The sequence below is a fragment of the Apium graveolens genome, chromosome 3 (assembly GCF_009905375.1).
Source record: "Apium graveolens cultivar Ventura chromosome 3, ASM990537v1, whole genome shotgun sequence".
Classification (NCBI taxonomy): Eukaryota; Viridiplantae; Streptophyta; class Magnoliopsida; order Apiales; family Apiaceae; genus Apium; species Apium graveolens.
Window position 1 is genome coordinate 75984822 of NC_133649.1, and position 19316 is coordinate 76004137.

At 36.1% G+C, this 19316-nt stretch overlaps 1 protein-coding gene and 1 long non-coding RNA gene across 3 annotated transcripts; one reads left to right on the forward strand and one right to left on the reverse strand.

Annotated features, from left to right (window-relative positions):
• Nucleotides 1-955: 955 nt before the first annotated feature.
• LOC141710778 (histone-lysine N-methyltransferase ASHR3-like) lies at nt 956-9380 on the reverse strand. 2 transcript variants are annotated; one of them, XM_074513304.1, is made up of 11 exons: nt 8951-9380; nt 7263-7409; nt 4435-4602; nt 3462-3488; nt 3186-3303; nt 2997-3096; nt 2794-2887; nt 2623-2701; nt 2312-2483; nt 1543-1623; nt 956-1354 (listed from the first exon to the last, which is right to left on the reverse strand). In XM_074513304.1, the coding sequence occupies exons 1-11, from the start codon at nt 9227-9229 to the stop codon at nt 1192-1194; spliced, it is 1428 nt and encodes a 475-aa protein (XP_074369405.1). In that variant the 5' UTR covers nt 9230-9380; the 3' UTR covers nt 956-1191. The 2 variants fall into 2 exon arrangements, with proteins under 2 accessions (XP_074369405.1, XP_074369406.1); XM_074513305.1 differs by lacking the exon at nt 3462-3488.
• Nucleotides 4881-6251, forward strand: LOC141710777 (uncharacterized). The gene is made up of 2 exons (XR_012571057.1): nt 4881-5288; nt 5400-6251. It is a non-coding gene; the product is annotated as an uncharacterized LOC141710777 (long non-coding RNA).
• Nucleotides 9381-19316: the final 9936 nt, after the last annotated feature.

A 19316-nucleotide genomic window follows, 5' to 3' on the forward strand; every position in this document is an offset into this window, starting at 1 on the left:
AGAGAGAAGAGGGTTAAATATGTGGATGTTATTGGTTTGTAGTTTGTATTTTAATATTGGTTTGTATTTGAGCAGATTAGTTGGGTGTGGTGTTTTTAGGGGGGCATTAATTAGATTGATTTAATGCCTTAAATTAGTTTCTAATTTCTATATATATATAAGCAAATGATCAAATAAAAACCACTAAAATAGAAACTTTGAAGGAAACCAAGAGAAACAACCCCTATATGACATCATCCCCCCATATATCACATCACTCTGTTCCTAGATCACATAACCTCTCTGGGACTACTCCTGGCCCCAAAATCCTCCACGAACCTACTAGGCTTCACCAAGGCTCGGACCATAATCCGATATAGGCCCCATACATGCAAAATAGACCCAATAGACTCTAATAGGCCCCACCCTGACCCACTACACCCCATCTTGACCCCAACCTAACTCTGTCAAGACCCACTCTTGAGACCCACCCTCGGGCCCTACTACCATTCCTATTATCGTAAAAGTTAAGTTTCCATTTGGTTTCTATTTAGTAGTTTTTATTGAAGTACCCTTGTGTATATATATATAATTATAAAATTATTATTTTGCATATTACTTTGACCCCTTAATAAATTTCTAATTTTTTATTATCTTATATTTTAAACGAGAATTTTATTTTATAATATTGGTAAAAGTTGGGATCCATAAAATTTATTACTTAAATGAGATTATTATTTTATCAGATTTTACTTTGATCGAGGTTTAGTGTACGTAGGAATAAGTAATCGAGTGATATAGCTTTTGCTTGAAAGAAATAAATTAATAAACAAGTTAATCCCAATAGCTTGGCTTTTTTCCCAACAGTCACCTTAATTCACTTTAATCCTTGAGTTCTTTTTTTTTTGAAAAAATTCTCAACTAATAAGCTACAAGTATAAGGCCTCCCTAAAGAAACTTCTCAAAGCTGGGGTAAACAAATCTTTTAGAATGTTAATATGTTCTATTCAATTCAAAGTCAATTGTTACAACTACTATACTTAGGCTTTATTATCTATTGACAATGAACAGATAATTTTTCCCTATTGAATGCTAAATTGTATCTGTAATTTTTAGTATGTGCCGTATATGATTGGTAAAAAAAAAAAAGGAATGTACACAAGATCTGGCTAACAGAATGACCAGTCCGAAGAATCGGACAGAAGATTATAATCAAAGTTTAATGATTCCTAAGCAAGCTGTTGACGTTCTTTTTCCCTTTAAACCCCAGTCGCTTAACTCTTCCACCTTGGATGTCTTTCTTTTTGCCCCAAGATTGCCTCTACAATTTGGTGCGCCACATTGACACTTGACCTCAGCTCCGAATTGAATAAATCTGCAATACAGATACCATAAAAATCAGGTAGCAGCTACAGAGTGATAGTATCACAGAATGATAAAGGTTGCTGACAAAGTATAATGTGAATATCCATAACCATTCAGAGATAGTAGGTAACTGTGTAAAATTGAAGCACCTGAAGGTATACATAAACTATGCAAAAATGAAGCACTTGAAGGTCATACCTATAATCATATGTTAACGGCTCCCCAGCTTCAATAGACCGAGCAGCAAAAACACCAATGCGAGTTTCCCCATCCAGTTGCCTGCAAAAACAACCAGAGAGATTGTGTTTAGACAAGCGCCCTTCACCAAAAGAAAGTAGCAGAAAGATCCAATAAATCTAAACATTCTGACAGTAACTAAATGGCCCCGGCCTAGCAACATGGCATCTTGTTCAGTGACGTAATGTTATCTTGCATACACGAGTACAGAAGGAAAGATACCAGCAAGTTATAAAAATGCATATATGACTAAGGCGTACAACATAAATAACCACATGCATGTACGCTGGAGGGGGGAGGGGGAGCGGGGGACTCCATGCGAAATTTACTTGTTAAGTAGCCACGCCTTGCAATGTCACAACAATCAACTTATTCTATAGGATGACTTGATTAGTACAGCACTATTCAATTGTAAAACTATACTGTGGTGAACAAGAGAGTATACATACCCCTCTCTGCATCCACGATAATAAATATCCGCAATCTTAAGTTTACAAGGCAACTTGTGTTGACTGGTTAAATCTCATCTTAAAAATCTAACCAAAATCATTTCTTTACCACACATGTCTTATTCATGCATTGTGGGCTGAGGTAGCTGGTATACTATATAAACTTGTTTTTTATTCTCCGTGGATTATGAAGAAGCCACACTTTAAGTTTTTAACTGATTCAACAACACACTCAAGACACAACATCAATAAAGATACACTTGTCTGATTAGCATACTGACCATTTCTCCAGGTTACAGTTGGGATCACAACTGTGGTTCAAAAATCTGGACGAGTTCCCCTTGAAAGTCGCATCGATTGTCAAGTCTTTCTGAACTTCACAAAGGTAAAATTTCTGAGTGCCCATGTGCTTCATGTCCCAAAACCGTTGTTCACACGTAGCATCACTAATAACTGAAAAAAGAATAAAGTATGAAACATTAATCATACAAAAATGATATAGAAAGAACACATGCCAGATTGACAGTCTCAAGTTTTATGTAAACTGGAATGTACAGACAAAACTGAAGTGATAATAACTGAAGGACATTACCTTCTCCAACATACTCGATGATGAAATCACCTTTATTGATAGATTCAGCAGCCTCTACACCCCAACCACAATTTTCCGTCTGAAAAAAAAATGTAATTGAAGATGGAAATATTCAAGTTTAAACAGCTAATAAAAGATAAAAGTCGGTGCATCGAACCAAATAAACTCTACCTTTACAACTTCAATCATCTTTTCCTTACGAAATGGTCTGTTAGTGCACATGTCCGAGCAACGACAGGATTTTGAGCAGCTTATACATTGAACCCTATCAGAGCATGTTTAAACACTAGTCATAAACAAGACACATCTCACAACTTCTAGTTCAAAACAGAATTGCATAAAACCTTGTAAGATACATGTGTAATATAAAGTACCTGCAGACACAATTCTCGGAGCAATCAGAAGAAACACAAGTTGTACATCCAATATCAGCATCACCCGCATCACATTTCTTTTTCTTGACAAGGTAGATACCTAATTCAGTTGAGGACCACTGCTCTGATAAATACACATAACAAACACAATTTTTTCAGGAAAAAAGTATTAAAGGCAAGAAAGGATACTGCGTTTGATGTGAACATAAGGAGGTGGCTCCATTTCTGTCAGAATAGTGTCTTTCCAAGTTTTATCAATAACAAACTCCTCTGGAACATATGGTAGAGGTAAGCGACAGAATACTTCCTAAAAACAGGAATAAAGGTCAGCCCTGATTTTATTAAAATTTAATAGACAACATTAAATAATTGAATGCTCTCAGTTTCTCTGTAATGCATATTCATTTTACATATACAACTCTTGAAGAAAATGCATTTCCTGTAATTTCAAAAGTGGGAAATTACCTCAACACTGTTCATTGGCATTGCAAGCTGCGCTCGAACAAAAACAACTTAGTCAAACTTTTGGAAAAGAAAGAATGAATTACTAAAGCAAAATTAAGCTCCTCTTATAGAATACCCTGTCCAATGAAATTGATTTCTTTCTGTAAACTGCATGTACTAATTTCATCCCATAATGTAGCAGACAGGGTATGACAATATTATACTATTAAGTATTAATATCAATATAGTGTCACATTCAATTCCAAGATGTTTAGTCTGATAAAGTATCCAAGGATCTTTTAACTACACAAAGAGCCACATATCCTATCTTGCATATCACCCTAACTATATCACTTACAATATGCCTAATAGAAGAGAGAAGGGAGAAGAGAAAACGGAAGGTGAACGCATGTGAAAATAAAAAAAGAAACCTCAGCCATATAGTTAAAGCATGTGACATATGCCCTTAGTAACATAAGATTCTTTATCGGAAAATCTTGATCAGTAGTAAAGGTTTAACTTCTAAAAGGGTAGTTCCATGCTTAAGGCCTTAACAATTTACAACAAACAAGCCATTCTAAAAGTCCTGTACACCTAACATAAAATTTTACTCTGGTATCTCTCCTAGATCAAAGAATCTAAAACTTTACAAGTGGAAATGTTAAGAAAAGGGTACAAAGAATGTAGGAATTATCTTTCAGACCTACGAAACAACGAAGTAATAAGAAAAAACACATGGCATGAATCACCCAAACAACAAAGTAATAAGAAAAAAACACATGGCATGAATCATTCATTTGAACTTTCAACTTTCAAGCTTAATGATACAAGAAAACGATTCAGATGCATACTCCTTGTGAGTGCTCACTGCTCAGAACATACTTAGATAGTAACAGATGACTTGCCATATCATTTTAAAGAAATAAGCAAATAATGATGAGATTCCAAAGATCCATTGACATTTAGTGAAATTCCTGATAAGTAAGACATTGACCTTGTTCTCCTGATGCCAATCAGTAGGGTGTTTCCAACATATGGCTTGCCCAGGTTGGTCCAGTAAATGCATAACATGCTCCGGGAATGGTGAACATTTTGCATGCCACGCTAACTCACACTTTACACATCGCAACAGCTGGAATTTTTGTTTGCAGAGAAAGCAAGCCTATAGAAGAAAAAGTGTAATTTATACTATTATATACAGTGAACAGCAAGTACAAAACAGCATATACTAATACTTAAGAGAAGCTACATGGAAATGCAACTAACAACATCACTGTAAAAATTAAACTTAGCCCCCCAAGAGCAGCAACATATAAAGAAGAAATTCTTTTGAGCACTACCTAATAAGAGCTAAAGTTTTTCATGAATTTCATTCCATTACTCTTTACCCAATCAAAATCAATATATTCATTCCGATGTACATGTTACACACAAGAGAAAAATTGCCATCGCCTTCATCATCTTTACTTCCTAACAATTACAGACTACAACGTGCACATCTACAAATAACAAACCCATTAATTTCATGAACCACCCGCTTCATTATTTATTAATTCGTACTATGTACGAATGTCTCCACACTCTCTCTACGATTCTCTACAGTTGCGTGCATACAATATACATACATACACATTCTTGCGAAAGATTAGAATTTTATATGTTACTTCATTTTAATCTACTCTAACTTTCAACATTCCCTTTCAGATTTATATATACACTCATTACCGCTATTATATTATTATTATACAATACAAAACCCACTTATCCTATGGGTTGTGACTGTTCATATCTTGCAAATTTGAGACGTGTAATTGTGATATATAGAAGGCCCATTCTGGTTTTGAAGCAGTAAGATTTGCTTGTTTTGGATCATGTTTCGCATGCCAATTGAATATTTTGACATACGAGACAAACAATAAATAATAATTACATTGGTGTCCACGTTCTTGTGGTTTTTAGGTTTTGCTCTCGGCAGAGAACGTAAACAAGGAGACATTAGGCGCCAAGAAAGTACACCAATTTTTCTCCTCCAACCAGCATTGTACATGCGATCATCGACGGTTATCTTGGATTAGATCCTTCCACTTTGAGTAAAATCATGGGCTTTGTCAGTTTGGGAACATAAAGCATCTAAAATTCAAAGAGGCGTTCTTGTAGGTATGTCCATTGACTCAGGTCTGTCTTGTGCACTTATCTTACTTTCATTGTTGTATTAGTATTCATCATTTTGTTCATGTTTATATTTATCACACACCATTTTTGTCATCGTGCACTAAGCCGGGAGTCTTCACAGAAACAGCCTCCATGCTCTTTGGAGAGTAGGGGCACGGTCTACGTACATCTTACACTCCCCATAAACTGCTCTAAGCAAGATTACCTGGCTATGTTTGATTTGGTTTACTCTTTACAAAGATGAAATGCTCCAAAGAGTTTCTTGAATCCAAGTCTATACCTCTGAATTTACTCAAACTCCTCCAGTGTAATGATGATTATACTTCCTCCTTTCCACTAATCCTTGTATTGAAAGTATATATGACACACCAATTTTGTACCGTTTAATTTTTCTTTTATTTATTTGTCACATAAATATAAGTATTTAATTTATGCAGGGGACCACTGCTCTAAGCAAGATTACCTGGCTATGTTTGATTTGGTTTACTCTTTACAAAGATGAAATGCTCCAAAGAGTTTCTTGAATCCAAGTCTAGACCTCTGAATTTACTCAAACTCCTCCAGTGTAATGATGATTATACTTTCTCCTTTCCACTAATCCTTGTATTGAAAGTATATATGACACACCAATTTTGTACCGTTTAATTTTTCTTTTATTTATTTGTCACATAAATATAAGCATTTAATTTATGCAGGGGACCATTTATGCACCTTGAATGAAGTGCTTCCTATTGGTTCAGGAGGGTGCCAAACATGATATCAATGAAGTGAAAATAAAATTTTATTATTTTTAATTTGTTGGCAATGTTTGGCACCCCTAAAGGGTGTGTCTATTGGAGATGCTCTTATGGCCTATGTAATGATATACATGGAAATTTGGATTAAGGTTAACTATTTTATTTAAGCATACTGACGTTGTAGTGTAGTTTTGGAACATGGATGAAGAATATAATTTCAAGATATAAGTATGAGTTTTATGACAAATTTGGGCAACTGTCTCAAGCACAAGTGTACAACCACATTACAAGAAGCATCTACATGAACTTAGAAACTTCAAACCAACTCATAACAAACTTCTATTCGTATTTTCAAAATTTGTGTCACCTGATTTGTTTACATCTATCCGCCACATTTCTACAAGGTTTATCCTAACAAATATCCCCTCTTCTTAGTAGTAACACCGTGTTCCAGAATTATTTATTGGGAAGATTAGAAAAGAAGTGTACAGAATTTATTTTCAAAGCTCGTTCCCAAATAATTTTTTTGGAAGAAAAGGAAAAGAAACCTAAAGAACTAGGAAGAATCTCTCTATAAATTTGTCTCCAAAATTTTCTTCCCATTTTTGGAAAGATTAGGAGACGAGATATTTACTCTTTTATTAATCTTTTATTTGCTAGATTTGGGAACACCATGTAAGAGGTCAAGGTTCCAAACCCCCGTGCAGGCAATAAGGCATTGGTGCTTATGCATTTAAATTTCAGTAATTGACATTTACCTAAGCGAAATAAATATATATAATATTTTCACCATACACTTAGTCCATTGATGACATACTCCTCTACCCATGTTGAGTTGTTAGTCCACAACGACACATATTGTCGGTACATAGAATGTTATTAAGACCAATGAAAAGAAAGCTACATGACTTACATGCTGAGGACACTTAAATTTTCGTGATGATGAAACTTCAAGTCTTTGCTTTGAACAAATTAGATGATAAACAGCTTCACAACCACGTGCAGAGCATAAAATCCCTGTCCCAGGATGGACCGATTTCTGGCAAACACGACACTCAACCTGAAATGGATGTCAAATAGTAAGTTGCACCATTTGTCCGCTTCAAGAAGAAAGTAACTTATGCTTCATATGTATACGTAAAAACAGAAAACTAGCATGATTCCTTAAAATAGTCCTGTCAGAAATACTTTATCATAATAATGTACTTTCTGCAACTCTAATGGACATAAGAACATTAAGAAGGTAAACATAAAAAATTAAAGGAGTAAAGTTGGATCTACTTCCATGACTAACTAGTAACTTGTTGGCTTCTTCTTTCAGAATTCTGTTAACACCAGTAAATTTATCACGGGCATGTGTGTTTAGAATTCTTTTCTTTTTAACCTTTACCATTCTCCTCAGCAGAATACACGAGACAAAAATATATGGACGCTTAAGCCGCTTAATAATTTGGTATTTCGTAATTGGTCAGTTTACTTCAACAATGGCAATAATCAGAAACCAAAAGAGCTTGATAACTTCAACAAGACTCCTTGTATAAAAACCAGAATTTTGATGCAAATATTCTGTGGGAAATATAATTTCATCCATTTCCAATAGGATTGCAATAACACCTGTACACTTAGCATTACGAGCTTTGTCAAATTTTGGAGACGGTCAGTCTAATTCCTTAAAGTTGCAAAAACTGATACAGAATACAAAAGAACTTGGCTTCATAAGCAAGGTTATCTAAATTCAAAATTTGTTTACAAATTGAATAGAGCTTCCATGTTTCCTTAGTTCTTTCAACTAAAATATGCTTCAATCATTCTCATCTTGAGATGTGGAAGTAAGACTTGCCAGTCCTTGTAACCTTGTTCACTTTTCAGAAAAAAAAAGGTAATTGAAAAACTACTTGAGGGAATCTTTTGTAATCTATCACGAAACTGATTATGAATTACAATCATTAAATTGTAAAGAGGTCTTTTATTGGTAAAACATGTGGAATTGTTAAACAGAGATCCTACCCCTTACGAAAGTCCAAACCCGTGACGTTCTAGGTGTACCTTTCTAGCACTAGGTTATTGCTGAATCACTAGGTTCTCTCTTTAGAAAAAATAATAATTGAGAAACCTATTTGAGCGAATCTTCTGTAATCTATCACGAAACGGATTACGAATTACAATCATTAAATCGCAAAGAGGTTTTCTTCTTTGGTAAAACACGTAGGATTGTTGAAGAAAGATCCTAAGTCCAAACCCTGACTTTCTACGTAAGAAAAGGAGAAATACCATTCTAGCACTAGGTTATCACTAAATCACTAGGTTTTCTTTTTAGAAAAGAAAAAGTAATTGAGAAAAGTACTTGAGCGAATCTTCTGTAATCTACCACGAAACTGATTACAATATACAATCATTACCAATTCTCTGCTATTCAATAAAAAAAATACCCCTAAATTACACAAACACTTGCAACACAAAAGGGCCTTCAAAATTACCCCCAAGATAAACACTACCAATTCTCTGCTATTCAATTAAACAAAATTACTTCATTAACAAGAATGAAATGTCGAAAATAGACATAATGTAAACAAATAGAGGGCAGAGAAAAGGATACATTACCAATTTGTGTGGGCCTAGTAACGGAAGAACGCCGTTATCTTCTTCTCCAGTAGTAGTAGTCTTTTTGTTGCGACGACACCGTTTCAAGACACTTAATTTTTTGGGACTTTGAATAGGGAATCGGAGGCGTTGCTCCCAGTTGCTGCAATTATCAATTGTAGGTAATGTTTTGTCTGAATCGGGTACAGGAGAAGTACTTGATTCGCATTGATCAGGGTAAGGGATTTCTGAAATTGAAGATGAAGAACAAGGGTTTAACAATGTCCCCAAATCTGGCATTCTTGATTTTTTGAGAGAAAATCTAGAGAGAGTGAGAGTGAGAGAGATGTGTCACAGAGAGATGTTTCAGAGAGAGAGAGGGAGAGAGATGTGTAAGAGAGAGAGGGGGGGGTCCGATACTCTGATTGTTTGATGGCTGTCTGAAATGGGGTTTTGGGGGATAGATTAGAAAGCAGACGAAAGTTACAGAAATTTATAGCATATAATTAATTAAAAAAAGGGATGCCTAATACTTTTGGCGGGAAATTGAATATTTTGGTGGATTTGACGTTGAATCGTATTGTTTGACTCTTTTTGTTTCTAACTTAGGCGCCAAGTAAGTTTGTGCCGGAACTATTGTTTAATTAAAGCTAATTTCGATAAGAAAAATATTATATCTAGACTATATTCATAAAGCGGGTTTTGTAATGTGTACAATAAGCACTAAATTTTATGAGTTTGGTGCATTTTTATTGATGTAGTTGTTGTAATTGCATGGGGAGGTCCTGATTAAAGGACCAATCAAAATGTACAAAACTCATGCGAGTTAGTGCTTATTTTATACTCTTGGGCATACATTAGAAAACCCGTTCATAAAATCTAAAAACTTTTTTTTGAAAACAAAAATTTTTTATAAAATGGATAAAGCTCAACCAACCACCATCACATAAAAGCTCAATCGAAAAATGGGCTTCTTAATTCAAATCTTAATCATCATTCAAGTCTTAATCATCAACGAACTACTAATAATAATACCAACAAAATACTTAACCTAGCCATAATAATATTAAGAGTAAAGTGCACTTTATTTACTTACATTTTGGGTGTCAGACCACTTGCAATACTAACTTTCACTATCTCTCACTTGAAATACCGCAGTAATAAATTTTTTACAGTGTGCGTGATTCCGTTAACTTCCACTAACTTCGTCTCTTTTTGCAGGGGTATGATTGTCATATCTTTATTACAACGCGACAATCATATTCTTCTGCCACTTTATTGAAAGAACGAAGTTTCCATCTATGTCTCCCGCCTTTTAGAGAAGAAAGCAAAACTCTTTTTCCCGCTAGAAGATCGTTGTTGCTGCTACAATGGCGTGGTTCATCAGAGATAGGAAAGACAGAGATGCTTATCAGCCTCATGAAGGTCCTGATTACGGAGGTTAGTGCTCTAATTGAGAATTAGGGTTCTAATTGAAAAGGGGCTTTTTGTATTCTTGTACATAAATGTTCGATTAGGGTTTTATTTTGTTAGAATATGAATTTATAGTTTAGTTTTGAATCTTTTTGTCTGTTTAAAGTGTTGCATGTTCTTCGAGCTGTATTCATGTAGTCCTTTTCGTTTTTATACTAAAAAGTGATAAAAATATGTTTATGGTGGTCCCTTGTGTTTCATCAGGAGTGTACAAATAGTCGAAAATGATTATTTTTTTTGTATTTTAGGTTTTGTTTTGTACTATTAGGGTTTGCACTATTTTAAGTGTATAGAGTATGAATTTGTATGCAATTATTTCTTCATTTTCTTTGCAGAGTATCCAGGACTATTTAGTATTAAACTACATTATGGTGGAAAGTTTGAAGAGAACCCTGTGAGATATGTAGGTGAAGAAATTGATTTTGTTGACATGTGTGATAGTGACACCATGAGCCTTATAGAGTTAGGAAATATGTTAAGGGATTGTGGTGTATTAGGAGCACACACCTTGTCATATAAGTTACCAAAGACAAATATTTCTAGGGGTTTATGGCCTTTACAAAGTGACATTGATATTGTTGAGATTTGTGAACTAATGCCTGCTGATAGAATGATATATGTTTATTCAGAGACCATAATACCTCTGAGTGCTGTTGATATTGATGGTGTACCTACCCAAGACTTTCAACTTTCACAGGATATGAACATTCAGTATGTTGAACCTATGAATGATGTTGAGGAAAATGTAGAACAGATGGGTGATGTTGAGGAAATGGTTGATGATGAAGGTGATTTACAGAGTGATGGGGACAGTGATGAGGAGTACATCCCAGATGAGCTAAGTGACTGCAGTTTTCATTCTGATTCCTCAAATTTAGACAGCATTGATGAGGAAGTATGCTACCATAAGAGTGAAAGACAGAAGAAGAGCAAGGAAAAAGCTAAGAAAGAAGGTAAGGACAAAACAGCAGTCAATACAGCTGAGAAAGATGGCAAGGTCAAAAAAACTTATGAAGACGGCAAGGCCAATGTGCAGATGGAGAAGGAAGCAGATAGTGTTAGTGAAGATGAAGAAGGGTATGCATCTGATGCTTCTAGTCATTTCATAGACAGTGAAGAAGAGAGGATGGCCTCTAATAGCACTGATGAGGATGAGATTCCCTATCCAGTATTCAACCCTAAGACAGACATGAAGGAACCCAAATTTCAGATTGGTATGCTATTTGCAACATCAAAAATGTTTTGAGATGCAGTTAAAAATCAAGTTATACTGGAGAGGAGACCTATTAAGCAGTGCAGGAACTATGAAAGTAGGGTGAGGTTTATTTGTGAAGGGAAATGTGAGTGGAAGATATATGCCTCAAAGCCACAGAGGAGAGACACCTACCAGATCAAGGTGTATGTTATTTCTAGAGAACTAACAATGAGATTTACAGAAGGGGGGTTGAATGTAAATCTCAAAACTTTTTCAAGTTTTGAGCAGTTTATAAAGACTGTGTGTTCAAGATGAACAAGTGTGTGAATTGCTTTAAGCTGATACATACAGATATATATTCAAACACAAATGTAAAGAACACAATAAACCTTTAAAAACTTTTCTGGTGGATTTGTTGTTCCACCAGAGATGGTATTTCAGAAATTCTGTGATCTAAGAATTTGATCACAGCTGCATCCTAGTACAAACTAGATAATTTTTCTCTCAAGATTTTTCTAAACAGCTCTGGAAAAATTCATATCTAATTACTAGCTACTACTTGGTTTATATATAACCAAGTTTACAAGTGAAGACAAGGATATATAAAATAATAAAGTAAAATCTCCACTTGTTTCTTCTCCAGTTTACTCCAGTACTTTGTTGACTTAATGACTCTTTATACTAGAGTAGAACGGCTGCTTTTTCTGATGTTCCTGAAATTAGGCTGCCACATTTCAGTTATCTCTGTTCACCCACGTGCCTCTGTTTGTAGGTACAACTACCACTTATCAACGGTTAATCAACAGAATATCCGTTGAAGCTTTCATCCGTTGATTCACTCATCCGTTGAAGGATGTTATCCGTTGAAGCTTTAGAGACATCCGTTAAAGCTTAGCTTCTCATCCGTTGAAGGTCTTTAAGTCATCCGTTGATACCACTTCATTTATACAAAATTACAAGGCATGAAATATTTACAATTGGCCTTCCTATCTGCATATCTTCTAGTAGTCAACATGACTCATAGTTTCTCTCAACTTCTAAGAATTACATCTTAAATACAGAGACTGAAATATGCTACAACACTAGACTTATTTCTAAGTAAAGCTACACCATCAACGGATAGCCAAAGTGGTCTTATCCGTTGAGGCTACAGACACTGAATTTCTACTTAAGTGTTTTGTTAAACATATCATCAAACTAATGCACATATATTCCTAACAATCTCCCCCTATTTATGTCTATAAGAATTGTAGGCATAAATTCAGGGTTAACTTGATGATAACAAAACACTTAACAGATATATGAATTGAAACTAAGTAGAAATTTGAAAATGCTGCAAAAATATATGTACTAGGAGGAAATTGAAGATTTACAGTATTTCCAAGGATACTCCTTTAGCCTGAGTAAATCATCTTTTTCTTCTTTGTTCCCTGGTTTTCTTTCCTAGCCCTTTGTCATTTTCCTCAATTTGGAGTTGGAGTTGTCTGAAGAATTCAGCTTCATCTTCAACACTGATATCCAACTTAGATTGCATTTCCTTGAGAGTTTCATTACTGGCAATCTTGAGTTGGTCTTCAAGTCTGAAAAATCTTCTGACTCCTTTATCATCTCTAAATTCCATCAACCAATGAGGTGATTTGTGAATTGTAATTCCCCTTTCTTGAATGAGTAAAGTCCTGGGTAAAGCATTGGGCTCCCTCCAAGTTTTCCTTATATTGGCAATCTTGTTGAGAATTTCAGTCTTGGCAGTTCTGGTAAAGCCAGAATCCTTTTGTATAGCTGAAAAGACTCTAGTCAAGGTAGAGTAGCCTTCATTCAGAATCCTGTGGAGAGGCCATGTTCTTTCCCCAGCTCCTTTGTATCTGAACACTAATCTCTCTGGTAGCTGTCTGTAAGCAGCTATTCCTCTTACATCCTCCAGCTCATCCAGATAGAGTTCAATGTCTGAAATTTCTTTTATGTCACAGATGTGAACATAATCATCTTTAGAAATGGATGGCTTAGGCTTAGGCTTTTGTTTTTGAGTGAATTTCTTAGAGGTTATGGGAGGTGTAGATTTGGGTTTTCTTTTCTGTTTCTTTGGTAGTGGAAGAGTGGTTAGAAAGGTAGGCAATTTGATGGTGTCCCAATCAATAGGTTCCTCTTTTGGAATGATTGGTTCACCATGGATGTTTATAGTGGGATTAGCAACAAGAGGTTCAGGTATGGAAGGTAGTGGTTTAGATATAGATTTGGTTACTTCAGTATTATCTTCACTCCTTCTATGTGCCTTGGCCTTTCTTCTGTTTCCCTTCTGCCATTCCTCTCTTTCTTCCATACTCTCACCAAATATACTCCCAAAAACCTCATCTAGGTTTGCAATCTTGTCTTCACCCCTGACTTCAATTCCTTTCTCTTCTTCAACTTGACTTGACTTTAGCTGTTGTTCAAGCTTTGCTTGTGCTCTTTTGTCAGCCTTTAGTTGCTTGTCTTCTTCCTTCTTGGCTATTGAGAATTTGGGATGTCCTTGCATCACACATATGCTCTTTCCCTCTCTAGAGATAATAGCCCTATTTCTCCTTACAGCCTCATCCATGGTCTCTTTGAGATAAGCAATACTCCTACCTAAAAGCTTGTTCTCATCAGCTTTTGGAGGAGGAAAGTCCACTTCTTTTAAAGGATTCTTTGTAGAGTCCTTATTGGATCTTTTATTGGGCTTGAGAATTATAGCTTGTAGTTCTTTGGAAGAAGCTTCTCCATCCTTATGTCTCCCTACTGGCTTGAGCTCCATGTTGATTGGTTCAATCTTTGTGCTATATTTCACAGATGTTGATTTATCTTGTGTAGAGCCAAACAACGGTTGCAACCTTTCATCAATTCTCCTCCTTTGCTCTTTCACTTGAATTTCAGCTGCTGCTAGCTGAATCAAATCAATTCCATCAGGCTTTCCTTTGATTTGAATGATTGGAGAAGTAGTGATGGCAGGAACTAGCACTTTAGATATTTTGATTTTTGTAGATGGCTCTCCTTCCCCTTCCCTTTTACTCTCCCCCTTTTTGTTATCATCAAGGAGAGGGGTCAAGCCTTGTGCTTTTGCCAGCTGCATTAGGAGACTGGTTTGAGATTGTTGGTTGTGAAGAATGGTGGCCACAGAATCTTCAATAACTTGAACTCTGTCTTCCAACTTGGCCAGCCTTTTCTCAGTAACTGATTCCTTTTTCAATCTCAAAACCAAGTCCTGCAATGTACCATAGGGCATGACTGAATCCAATTTTTCAGAACTGTAGGATTTTAAGTCAGCAATATCCTTCCTGAGATCATCCATACTCAGATTCTGCTTTACTTGCTGCAACTTCATGAGATGCAGTGAGTCCAGGTGAGCTTGAAGGATAGCCTTGATACTTGCATGTGAAGTGTTCTGAATGGCCTGTTGAATAGTGTTGATTTGTTTGACTAAGGAGACATTGAATTCCCCTGATCTATACTCCTTTGTCAAAGCCCATTCAGGTAGATTTGGAATTGAACTAGGGCCTTCATCTCCCCCTAAGTTCATGCTTCCATCAAAAGAAACAGAGTCATCATCATCAGAATTTACTCCAAATTCCTCAGATGGCTCACCAGCTGTAGAAGGCATCTTGTTAATAGCAGCTTTATCCCTTTGAAGAGATTCTGTTGTGTGTACTAGATGTAGTGTCTTTTCTGCCTCCTCATTGCCCTGAGCAGCCAACATTTGATAGGCTGACACAGGATGAGTAAAAGTGTCCGCATCCAAGGAAATGTTATCAATTACAGCTTTGTAATGTTGCTGAAATTGTCTTTCCTTTTCAGCATCATCCACAATCATTGACTCACTAGCAATGGCTGGTTCCACCCTTATATCTACTGTACCTGCCTTTCTCTCTTTTTCTCTATTTTCTTGCATCAGGGGCTCCCCCTGGCTCACACAACTCACTCCCTCACCTTCACCTACTAAGGTGGTACTCCTCTCACTTACTTTTGCCATGCTGGAAGAAATAGCATGCATTTTTGAGCTCTCAATCTCTCCTTTTGCCTGGGAGCAACCCAGCCTCTCACTCAAATTTTCATTCCCTTCCCTCAATCCTAAGAGTGATTGCACAGTATTCATGTCTTCTACACTTGGAATTGATTCAGTTATGTGTGGAGAGACTATCAACGGATGTGGAATATCCGTTGAAGGTGAAACTGATGTTATCAACGGATAACTGCTGTTAAGCTTATCCGTTGAAGAGCAACCGCTTGTCAACGGATGAGTGATATCCATTGAAGAAGGAAAAGAAGTTGAAATTGAAAGTGATATAACTGTTGAATCTGTGTAGATTGATTTGAGATGTGGTGACACAGATCCTTCAATTATATCTGAAAGAATTTGCGGGTGATCCAACAAATCATCTAAGAGATGATGATCACCTGTATTTGAGTGGGGCTCCTCCCTGAGTTGTAAAGAGGGAGAATCAGGAATTGATGGGAATAACATATCCACATCCAGAGATGGTGATGAAGTGTTTGGTGATTGATGTGTGATTATTGTGAGAGAATGGGGCTGTGACTCCACATTTATTGGAGCCACATCAAACTGAGTTTGAGAAGGCATAGATACAGATGGATGTATCTGTGCAGTGTGTGCACCCTGTGTAGAAGATTGGGTTCTAGCCTTCTTTCTTCTAATAAAAGCTTTTGTTGGTGAGTGTTTGGCTTCAGTGTCCCTCCCTCGTTTGTTCTGTGTTCCTGGTTGGGAACTATTTTCAATAGTAACATCCTTTTGGGAGGATGCAACTAGGGATGTGCTAGATACCTTTTCAACCACCACAGCTTTTTGAGAAACTGTGGCTTGGCTAGCTTGGGAAGCACTTAACTCTCCTTCCTTATCCTGGGGGTTTCTTTGATGTTCATCCCTCCCCTCACCACTCACACCCTGTTCACTCCCCTCAGGGTTAATGGTTGGTGTTACAACTGTTGTCTTTTGAGAAACAACAGAGGTGGTTTTCTTTGTCTTTGATTTTGAAAGTTTAGTTTTGGTGACCTTGGTAGAAATCTGTTGGGGCATTGTCACAGATTTCATGGCCACACTAGAAGATAAAGAAATAGAGGGGTTGGAAGAAGTAGGAGTTGTAGAAGCAATTACCTCACCTACCTGAGGTGCATTCATGATTGGTAAATATACCAATGGCACACTGCTGTTGAGATCCATTCTCAATAAATCTGCAAGAACTCTTTTCTCTTGTGCCCAGCACTTGAGTTTATTATTCTCATTGATTATGACCAAACCTTCAGCAACATGGTTAGCCAATAACATAAAGAATCTAGCATAATAGATGTTATTTGGTCTATTAGCTTTGTTACCTAATCTAGTACCCAATTCTAGCATCACATAGTTGCTAAAGTTGAAATATCTATCAGAAACAAGCATATAGAGCATATTAACAAGAGATGAAGTTATGGCATCAAAATTACTAATTTTCCCAGAGAAAACCTTTATAAAGGCATCCCCAAGAAAACTCCATTCTTTCCTAAGGCCTTTTCTTCTAATACTCCCTAAAATAGCAGAGTTAAGAGAATAACCTATGGAATCTAACATGCTGGATACATCATTATCAGTGTGTGGTGTCATGGCATTGTTCTCAGGTAATTTAAAACATGCTTGTAAATCATCACAGTTAATACAGTGATTTTTACCTTTGAGAGTGAAGGAGATAGTCATATCTATGGAGTTGAACTCAGCAGTTGTCCAAATCTCCTCAACTACTTCACAGTAAATCGTTGGGGCTTCCAGCATTGCATAGCTAAGTTTACAGTTTTTGTTGAAGTCCATCATTTTGTGATAGTCTGAATGGGCTTCATTCTTTTCTACCAAAGCTATGAAATTGTTCTTCTCATAGATGAACCCAGATTGAGACATAATTTTCACGACTGGTGCCATTGTTGTGAGTAGAAATTGCAGAGAATAACTTGAAGGTTTTGCAGAGAGAAAATGGTAAATGCTTGAAATTTTAAGAAAGCGTAAAGTAAAAATGAAAAATCAGAAGGGCTTATATGCTTTAAAAAAAAATATATAGTAAAAGATTAATCAATAAGTATATGTTAGTGAATTTCAGCCGTTTAAGAATAAACTTTAAGTATTCTAACAACTACCTTTAAAACCAATACATACAGATGTATGTATGAGTATCAACGGTTAAGAAAATAGAATCAGCGGCTGTGAAACACCTGAATCGACTGATGTGACATTTCAACGGATAAGGCAAATTGTCATCCGTTGAAAGGTACTTCAGTTTTATCCGTTGACGGATAAAAATTCCAGAAATGTATTTGTCTTTCAACGGATAATGAATATCCGTTGATAGAGCAATTTTGACTTTCAACGGATAGGAAACATCCGTTGATGGTATAAACTTTGTTAAAAGTCAAATTTGTTCTAGCAACTAATATATTTCAGGCTTCAATTCAAATTGCAATAAGGACATGAATTTTAAGAGTAATTAAGCATACCTAGCTCACTTACTAATCTTGTGAATGTTGATTCATCAAGTGGCTTGGTAAATATGTCTGCAATTTGTTGTTCACTTGGAACAAAATGTAGTTCCACTGTACCATTCATGACATGCTCCCTAATGAAGTGGTACTTTATATCAATGTGCTTGGTTCTTGAGTGTTGTACAGGATTCTCTGTTATGGCTATGGCACTTGTGTTGTCACAAAAGATAGGAATTCTATCAACATGAAGTCCATAGTCAAGGAGTTGATTTCTCATCCATAACACTTGAGAGCAGCAACTTCCAGCAGCAATGTATTCAGCCTCAGCTGTAGAAGTGGAGACTGAATTTTGCTTTTTGCTAAACCATGATACAAGCTTGTTTCCCAGGAATTGGCAGGAGCCTGTTGTACTTTTCCTGTCTATTTTGCAACCTGTATAGTCTGCATCTGAATAACCAATTAGATCAAAGCCAGATTCTCTAGGATACCAAATACCTAAATTTGGTGTACCCTTGAGATATCTGAAAATCCTTTTGATAGCTATTAAGTGAGACTCCCTAGGATCAGCTTGAAATCTAGCACACAGACATGTAGCAAACATTATATCTGGTCTGCTAGCAGTTAAATATAAAAGTGAACCAACCATGCCTCTATAACTTGTAATGTCCACAGACCTTTCAGTCTTATTTAATTCAAGTTTGGTGGCAGTGGCCATGGGAGTTTTTGCAGATGAACATTCCATTAAGTCAAACTTCTTTAAAAGATCATGAATATATTTAGTTTGACTAATGAAAATTCCATTACTAACTTGTTTAATTTGTAAACCAAGAAAATAGGCTAGTTCTCCCATAAGGCTCATTTCATAATTACTTTGCATTAGCTTAGCAAACTTTTTACAAAGTTTATCATCTTTAGAACCAAATATTATGTCGTCTACATAAATTTGAACAAGTATACTAGAGCCATTAACATTCCTAAAGAAGAGAGTTTTATCAACAGTACCTCTAGTGAAGTGATTCTCCAAAAGAAATTTTGATAAGGTTTCATACCAGGCTCTAGGTGCTTGCTTCAGTCCATAGAGTGCTTTCAACAGATAATATACATAGTCTGGAAAATTTGGATCTTCAAATCCTGGAGGTTGACTTACATAGACTTCTTCCTCTAATTTCCCATTTAGAAATGCACTCTTGACATCCATTTGATAGACTTTGAAATTGGCATGAGCTGCATAGGCTAGAAAAATTCTGA